Source organism: Asterias amurensis, chromosome 9 (assembly GCF_032118995.1).
Source record: "Asterias amurensis chromosome 9, ASM3211899v1".
NCBI classification, from domain to species: Eukaryota; Metazoa; Echinodermata; class Asteroidea; order Forcipulatida; family Asteriidae; genus Asterias; species Asterias amurensis.
Window position 1 is genome coordinate 21,195,519 of NC_092656.1, and position 9,106 is coordinate 21,204,624.

The following is a 9,106-nucleotide window of genomic DNA, read 5'->3' on the forward strand; positions in this document are numbered from 1 at the left end:
TGCCAAAAAAAAACTGTGAAAATTTGAGCTCAATTGGTTGAAGTTGCGACAAAATAACGAAAGAAAAAAACATCCTTGTCACACAAAGTTGTGTGCTTTCAGATGCTTGATTTTGAGACCTCAGAATCTAATTCTGAGGCCTGTCTCAAAATCAATTTGTGGAAAATTACTTCTTTCTCGAAAACTACGTTACTTCAGAGGGAGCCGTTTCTCATAATGTTTTATACTATCAACAGCTTCCCATTACTCGTTACCAAATAAGGTTTTATGCTAATAATTATTTTGAGTAATTACCAATTTATTGTCCAGTGCCTCAATATAAATTTGTGAAACCTTACTTAATAATCTACATCAGATTTATCTTTAAGGCCATAGAGTGTCCAGTCATTGCAATCTTGACTGAAAGAGGTCACTTTAAAGGGAAATGACCTCCTTATCAACAGGTGAGGTCATAGGTCAAATGTCTAGCCATAGTGTGAAACAAAAACACCCATTCACAACCTGCACAAATGTAGGGAGTTGACATTTTCATAGAGTAATTTACTCCATTAAATGCAGTCATAATCAGGTCTCGCATGACTGCATTATTTATAAATGTAGTTTTTAAAGTGTTGCTGACAAAAATGGCTGATTTACATTTTAGTTTATTACTTTTATTTAAAATACTTCCTGGTGCAAAAGGGAATTTCCGAACAGGCAAGTAGGCCCACTAAATCGAGACCATGGAATCATGGAGGTACAAATAGAATGCTTTCAACATAAAAGTTCCTGTAATATTCAACGACGGACATCTGAATTGCTCACTTCAAATACTTTTCCATGTAAATGAGAGATAAAATAACGATTGCAATTAAAGACAGCCTAGTTGTCCAAAGGAAATCCAGGCACCTGTCTGATTAACGCCAAGATCAAATCAGCCATTGATAAAGTTGCAAATTGCCATTACAGCTTCAGACATTGTTGTATTGCCACAAAGCAGTGTTTTGTGTCATGTGTACGTATGTAATGGTCAGTAAACAAGTACACAGTTTTCGATCATGGTCATAAGAAATTATACAAACCACTTTGTTAATGCACACTTGAACAGACAAGAGACAAATGCAATGAAATTTAGCGCAATGTAATACACAAAACAAATGTGGGTACATTTATATCAAGGAGTTTTGACAAAAACAAACATGCCATAAAAGATTTGATAATTATGTACATTGTACAGTAGACTAAAACATGTACAGTACTGTCCAAAGTCAATTTACAATCTCACAGATTATAAATCAGACCATACTGACACATAGATGAGCAAAGTAAATACAATTTTGTTTTGGGTTTTCATTGTTTTGTTGTTGGTGTTTGGGTAGTTACTTTCTTTTTGCTGCTTCTTATTTTTTATTTTTTTTTCAGAATTTTTTTTTTCCATTTGTTGTTGCTTTCAACAAAAATTATGAAACTTTCTCATGTCATAATAATTGAACAATGTATCACATAATGTAGTGTGCAAAGTAACTTGAAGATAATAATATTCAAGGAGTACTTTATGTCAACACTGCACTGCGAACAGGATTGAAAATGAAACAAAGTTTATAAATACATAGAGTGTGCATTGTATTCTGAATAAAGACAGGCATGTCCAAGGGGGGGTACTTCTGTGGAAGAGGGAAATAGTGTGGTAAAGTATCGAAACATGGGGGGGGGGGACTGTCTACCCCAACCGGGCGTGGTATACACACGTACATGTACCATTGTGTACCATTGAACCTACAATGCAATGTGGAACAAGGTCTTCTAAACAATTTAACATTATTTTGTTTGAGAAAGACTCTGCTACATGTACACAGGCCTGACACTTCACGGAGGCAAAGGAGGCGATTGCCTCCGTTGCCCCTTGTCATTGCCTTGGTGCCCTTAAAATGCTCCAGTAGAAATTTACAATTTCCTCATAGGGTGCCCTTTGCCAAAGAGAAAATGCCTTAGTGCCCTTGCCCTTTCAAAAACGAAGCATACGGGCCTGTGTACATATGTAAGAGTTGAAATGGGCATTCACTTTTTCAGGGCATTTAAAACACATGCACCAAACAGTGCCAACTCTGTTGCAAAATTGGGCATCTCATTGTGTGGGTTTTTTAAACACAATAATAATTAGTGTTCGCCCTACGGTAAGTCAGTTCCTGCCAAATCATTAAAAACAAACTTTAACCAATCAAATCAGAGGATTTTCAAAGTTTCAAATCTTCAACCAATCAAGTCATAAAGGATTTTCAAGCATTAAAATCTTCGACCAATCAACTGAAAAGAATTTCCCGCATCAAAAACTCACCTGGATACGTGGTTAGTTCATTGATGTCAATATTCAGCCTGTTACCATGGTTATAGTCATTATTATTCATCAAATCCATGCCAGCTGCGCCGAACAAACTAACATCGCTCTTTGTCCGAAAAGCGGGGTCCTTTATAATCGACCACATTATTATCAACGGCCTTGTTCAGCTGTTGCAGGGCTGTACGATGAAAACCAACTACTCGTGACCAATTTAGGAAATATGACAAAGTCCTATTTTTGTGTGGTGTGGTTTAATTCACACAGCAGATGGATTTGCAACAGTGAGTGGGATCAGATGACTGCATGATGGTTTCTGATGGTGATTCACTTTCCACATGTTAATTCCATGGCCTCAGAAATGACATCACGACCAGAGTAGATTTAGACTTGCAAAAAACACCCCAGTCAGCACACGTGTACTATATAAACGTACTCCTACCACACACTGTGTAAGATACTGCAGTGCACTAGGGCCTCCAACAGTGAAGTGTATCCACTACAAAACTACTGTTTAGACTTGTATTCTACAGTAGGTACATTAGTTTCTCCCTTCCGAGCAATACAAAAGTAGTAACTTTGTTCCTTCAAGTAGACCAGCAAAACTCCTCAAATAATATTCCAGTCATGAGTAAAAATCCAAGACATCCAGATTAGAATATTAGCCTAACTCCGCTCCCAAAGCATCCAAATCGGAAGAATCAAGTTACTCGAACATCAATCAGAAACTTTACACTCAAACTTGAAAGTGAAAGTTACTCGGCGAAACTTCAGCCACTGGTCACAGAAATGGTCAACTTTCTTTTCAGGTAACAGGTGTGTGATAAAGGAATGATCAGAAAAGAATATGAAACGAAACCCTCAAATTTGCATCCAGCCAAGGGAAGACGATTACTACCCACAAACGCCACCCCGCACCAAAGCTCCAAGTCAGAGTGGCACTGTACCAAGCAATCGACGACCCCTTTTATCCAGACAGTCGCACAGCGTAGTAAAACCTAATAAGGAAAGTGCTGTTCTGAACGCTGCAAAGTAATACAAAAACAGGCCACCCTGTGGGACCAGACTAATAATGCCCAATGTCTTTACGTACAAATTACACACTAGACTTCGTCATACCGGTCTACAACGTTGATAAGTAGTACATCCTCTTCCTTTTCACATGGTGAGTCCGGCACCAGCCACCCACCGTCATTTCTTATTACTTCCTATCCACACTTCCGGAACAGGGTTGAATATGGACTCCATGAGCAATTATATATGATATTTCACAGAAATGGCTAATAGTACATTATGATTTTTAAAGCCATTATACACTTTCGGAACAGAAAAAAAAAAATAAAAAATCACAGATTTACAAATTACTTTCAAGGTTTACAAAAGGTAATGGTGAAAGACTTCTCTTGAAATATTATTCCATGAAATGCTTTACTTTTTGAGAAAACATTAAAGCAATATAAGTTCTCGATATAAATCGAGAATTACAGATTTAATTTAAACACTGTCATGACACGGCGAAACGTGCGGAAACAAGGGTTGGTTTTCTCGTTATTTTCTCCCGACTCCGATGACCAATTTTCACAGGTTTGTTATTTTATAATAAGTTGTGATACACAAAGTGTGGGCCTTGGACAATACTGTTTACCGAAAGTGTCCAACGGCTTTAAGGGGTAAGGGGCTAGTGATAAGGGCTAAGGTGGGTGGGACCAGATGCAGGGTGGTCCAAGAGGCTGTTGGTAAGGGATAAGGAATAATGGGCAAGAGGTTTGTGATCAGGGCCCAACTTCATAGACATGATAGAGCTGCTAAGCACAACAATTTGCTTAGCATGAAATTTCTTCCTTCATAAAAACAGGATAAACAAAAGTTTCCATTTAATGCATTTTGCTTGTTACTGGTATTCAGCTGTTGTTTGCTTATTCTGAAAATCACGTGGAAATGAGGTTAGCACTTTTGTTTTTATCAAGGAACTAATTTCATGCTAAGCAAATTTGTGTGCTTAGCAGCTTTATGAAATTGGGCCAAGGGCTAGGTTGGGATAGGGATAGGGGTTTCAGGTAAAGCAGGGCCGGCAGCACGAACAAAGGATTAGGGTAAGAGATAACAGGTTAAAGGTATGTGATTAGCGATTAGGTTTGGGATTAGAGTTGTTGTGGGCTAATGTAGGTAAGGTCTGGGTTAAGGGTTGATGAAATGGGTCTATGGCTTGGGTGGGATAGGGAAGAGGTAGGGGTAGTGGAAGTGGAAGGGAAATACGGATGGTTGATTAGGATAAAATCCTAGTTTTGAGTTACCTTCATGTACATGAGCCTCTGGGTTCTTGACATCATCTTCAGTCCCATCAACAGTAACATGCAATTTGAACGCTGTCGGCTGGTTGGGTTTCTCTTCCTGCAATAACAAAGACCGAAATGCTTGAATTGGAACAACGCCTGAACCAAGTCAACTGTGTAAAGTTTGTGGGTTTGAATCCAACCCGAATAGTACAATGTACATGTATGCCTGGGATTGTTTTCACAGAACTCTGAAAAGTACTGTGAACACAGTGCTACACATCCGTGTAAGGGTAAAACCAATGAGTAATACTCTTTTTACCTGATACGTATCAAATCAACTGTGGCTTTTCAATGTTGTCATGGTTCTGCTTTAGTTATTGGATCAACGAGCAACCATGGAGAATCCTCCATGAGATGGATTCGGAAAGCAAAGGGGGAGGCCTGGATCTTCATCTTTAAGAGAGCAAGGCCATTTTCAATTCACAAAGGGCACCCATTAGAGAATCTTTAAATGCTTAATACATAAAGGAAACTACATGTACACTGTATTGCTGCACCATGCATGGAATTTCATCTTCAATTGAGAGCTGGGCAAGGCCATGCAAAGGGCACTTCTAATCCATTGGAAATGTTGTGAAAGAGCACCAAGGCCAATACAAGGGCAGCCGAGACCATTGCCTGTGTCATTTCAGGACACTTGCCTTGAGGCTCCCAACACACAGGACTTTTTCAACCATAAACACTGCTCAATGCAGGAAGCTGTGCAGAATATCAAACTGTCATCCACAATTTATTTGTTGTTTTTAAAGTTTTTTTGTGATGTTCTGTTTGTGTCAAGTAAACAAACCTGCATTCAAAAATATTATGATTAGAAAACTGATATTGCCCATGTAAAATTGTATTGCTTTTTATTTAAAAAAACCTGAACAATGAGTCAAATTAGAGTCAAAATGCATGCATTTTGCAAGTAAACACGATTCCCAGGAACTCTTTCCTCACTGTAGGCTACTTTCCCTTTCCATAGTCCAAACTGACAGCCATTTTATAATTGAGTAGCCACAATGACATCAAATCAACTATGTGTTAAAACTACAATTTTAAAATGCTACAATGTCAAACGATGAACACAAGTGAAAATGTTGTTTCATGGATCTACGTAGATTACATTACATGAACTACATGTACATGTTCTGAATTTAAAAACGGGGTGGGGCTCAGCAGAAGAACAAAAACTTAAAATTTGGATTATATTTACATGTAGTATGTGCAGTGGAGGGTTGTCTACAATTAGCATGGTGGGTATTGTTCTACGTACATTATAAACTGAGTGCATTCTACTGCATTTATAGAGCTTTGGGGGGGGGGTCCATAAGACCGCATGGGCTTGTAGCTCAATTTAATTACAAACCAGAGTTTTGTGTTTTGTTTTCAATCTTACCAGATCTTTCAAAATAAGAAGAAAAAAAAACTTGCTGACACAGTTAAGCAAGCATTAAACTGTTTTCATTTGATGATGAGTGCGGATGAATAAGAAAGTTGACTGTTGCATGAACACTTGAGGGCGCTATAATGTTTCTAATATTAAGGATGTAAATTCTACCACAGACTACACTGACATTTATGGGCAAAGACAAAATGTGTGCAAGACTATAGATCTACCATTATACATACCCTCAATTTTTTTTTTTAAACTAATGTTTTGGGTCGTGTGATTGATAGTCACAACCTGGTGATTCTACCTTCAACTTTTGAGGACACTTGATAGATTTAGGGCTCTAAATTTGGTCCTATGTGGTAATTTGCTTGGGAAGTGGAGGAGTGGTTTATGAAACTTTGGGACCATTTTCTTTTGGTGGAGGAGGGGATTCTAGGGTTACAAGCCAAAATGCAATAGAGGTGGCTGACCTGCCCAAAAAATTAAAAGAAATCTGAGGTTTACAGTTGTCTGAAAACATAATTGATAGGTTTTTTAGAGGATGAACACATCAAAATATTTTGTTGAGTTTTGTTGAATAATTTAGCATTTGCATTCCAAGGTTGCTATCCATGGGAGTTAAATGTTATGAGGACTGCATCTGTTCTTTCCTTCCTCCATGTTTCAACAAAAGATCATCAGAAATTTCATGCATAATGTATTGCTGAACTGTTGATTTGGCTTTTTGTTGAGGAACTTCCACAAATTAATACTACGTATAACGGACTATTATTGGAGGTGGGGAGAGCATTGCCAGAAACTGGATGGAAGGTGACAAGCGGGCTTTGAAGTTCATGTTTTCCATTTTGTAAAGGCACACCCCAATTGGACAATTTCAAAGTGATGGGGCACTAAGGCCAATACCAGGGCAATGGAGGACATGACCTTTCCTCTGAATACATTTTTAGGGCAACAAAAAATGTGATGATGCTTGCATGAAATCAATAAACACATGAAATGAAACTAAACATGAGGTCATTGCAGTTGATCACCCTCACAAAAAGGTCAAGTTCATTTCTACATGTATTATGTGCAGGACAGGTTTCAATAGTTTTATTAACATTTTATCAAAAGCTACGTGATGATTCACTACAGGTGGATGCAAAAAGCATAGTTTCTACGATGGAATTGAGTGTCACTGTCATCCGACATTCCCTTTTTTTCTCCAGAGTAATTGATCATGTTTTAGTAGGTCTGAAGCTCGGATCATACTTTCTGTGAATAGGAATTTTAACCAAGCTCGACGTCACTACTCTGTTTTAAGCTGCGATTTTTGGGCAAGGGTTGAGCACTCTAGCAAATTTTTTGTTGTGAAATTGTGATGTCAAATTCGCTTCGCAATGGCATGAAGTAAAGGTCTATCAATTGGGCTCAATTGCTATTGTAGATGCGATTGGCGTATAAATGACATTGACATGTATGATATATGATGACTGTGTTATGACAACGCCTAGTGGTGACAATGCCTACTGAAGCTGACACGTAACCGTAGCTCTTGGTCTTGTTACAAAATAATTGCGATAACGTAACCCTCCTGCCGATGGCAGGAGGGTTACGTTATCGCAACTATTTACAAAATATCAGTATACATGTAGAAACGGGCACACAAATTTGCAAAATTTTAACCAATGTTCGTCATAACCTTCAAGAGGTCTACAAATGCCCTTGTCAAAATCATCAAAACAATAAATAGGATACATGGTCAGGATTATTGCAATGAAACTTAACGTCATGATGAATTTATTGCTTTTGTTGATAGCATACAAAAAAGTCTTACCATTATCTCCTCTGTTGCTGAACATTGGTCTTGCAGTGATATAGACTACCAATGACAATAAACAAAACAACAAACACTGGTGGGGGACTACTTAATTTTTAAAAACTATCACAAATTTAAAAAAAAAAAAAAAATGGGGGAGATTTGTTCATAAAAAAATAATATAAAAATAAAGAACTGATTTCTTTCATCAAACTGAATGGTTTGTATTATTCTTAACATACACATGTAAACTCTAAAAAGAGGATTCTAACATCAAATTATCTGCACTTCTTAAAACTGCTTTACATACATCTACTAAACTACATCTACGTATATTCAGTGTTCAGCTACTTCTGGCAAAGGAAAGATAGTTCAGCATCTAGCAAATTTCTAGCTTCTGTTTACCCAATTTACAAACTCATTTTTATTAGCCTATTACTGTAAACATTGTAATTTGTAAATAAATTGTATTTGTAATTGTAGTCATGATGTACTGTCATACCATACACAATTATTTAAACAAATAAACACACGGTAAATAGCGTAATGTTATAGAAAATTCTCAAAGTCTTGAAAAAACACACAACTTTTTCGGAAAGCAGACAGCATCAGAGCCAACATCTTTGATCTGATATTCACCCGGGCCAATAAACGCCGCGGTATACCGGTAGCGATTTGTACACACGACGACCGACGACTACACAATCGTGAAATTGTTTTTTTTCCAAGAAAACCAAAATAATACCGCACCCTTCAAAATAAACCCACGTATTTAGATCAACACAACTTGAAGCTCTCACCTTCTTTTCATTCACGAAGACGCTACTGTTTAAGTAGGACTTAAATGTCCCCTTGGACATGACAGTATCCAGGAAGTCAGTCAATTTACAGCGGAAAACCTTATCAGAGCCAAGATTTTCAACATCAGGCTACTTTATCGGGCACCGCCATGTTCAGATAATACTCGTTTACAAAAGGCCGATCCTCTAGAGAACCAGACTAACGTACACAAATGTACGCGAATAAAACCGAAGCAAAGGGGAAACCAGACTTCAAATAATAGACTTGCTCCTAGTCAAGCGGTGTTTACTTTTGATAATGTGACACTGCCCACTGGGTGCCGCAGCAGCAGCAGTGCATACACAAACATAACAAGTGTTAATCAACTCATTCTGTGGGTGGTGGAATGTTGTTCAAGGATAAAAACACAGCGCCCCCTTGTGGGAAGTTAGAGGAAAGCGATGATTTGCAAACATTTTTTTATTAGTCAAACATTATTTTGG

General features: G+C 37.8%; 1 protein-coding gene across 3 annotated transcripts in view; it reads right to left on the reverse strand.

The window, feature by feature from the left end:
* LOC139941856 (myotubularin-related protein 10-B-like) overlaps nucleotides 1-8,892 on the reverse strand; it is a 54,204-nt gene extending 45,312 nt beyond the window's left edge. Inside the window, exons 1-3 of one of the 3 annotated variants that reach the window (XM_071938486.1) lie at nucleotides 8,624-8,892; nucleotides 7,842-7,886; nucleotides 4,609-4,705 (exon numbers count right to left, since the gene is read on the reverse strand). In XM_071938486.1, the coding sequence (XP_071794587.1) occupies nucleotides 4,609-4,705; nucleotides 7,842-7,886; nucleotides 8,624-8,683 (202 nt within the window). In that variant the 5' untranslated portion in view covers nucleotides 8,684-8,892. Of the gene's footprint in view, nucleotides 1-2,314; nucleotides 3,450-4,608; nucleotides 4,706-7,841; nucleotides 7,887-8,623 lie in introns of those variants that run through there. The other 2 variants (XM_071938487.1, XM_071938488.1) reach the window with 2 other exon arrangements.
* Between the last annotated feature and the right edge of the window lie 214 nt (nucleotides 8,893-9,106).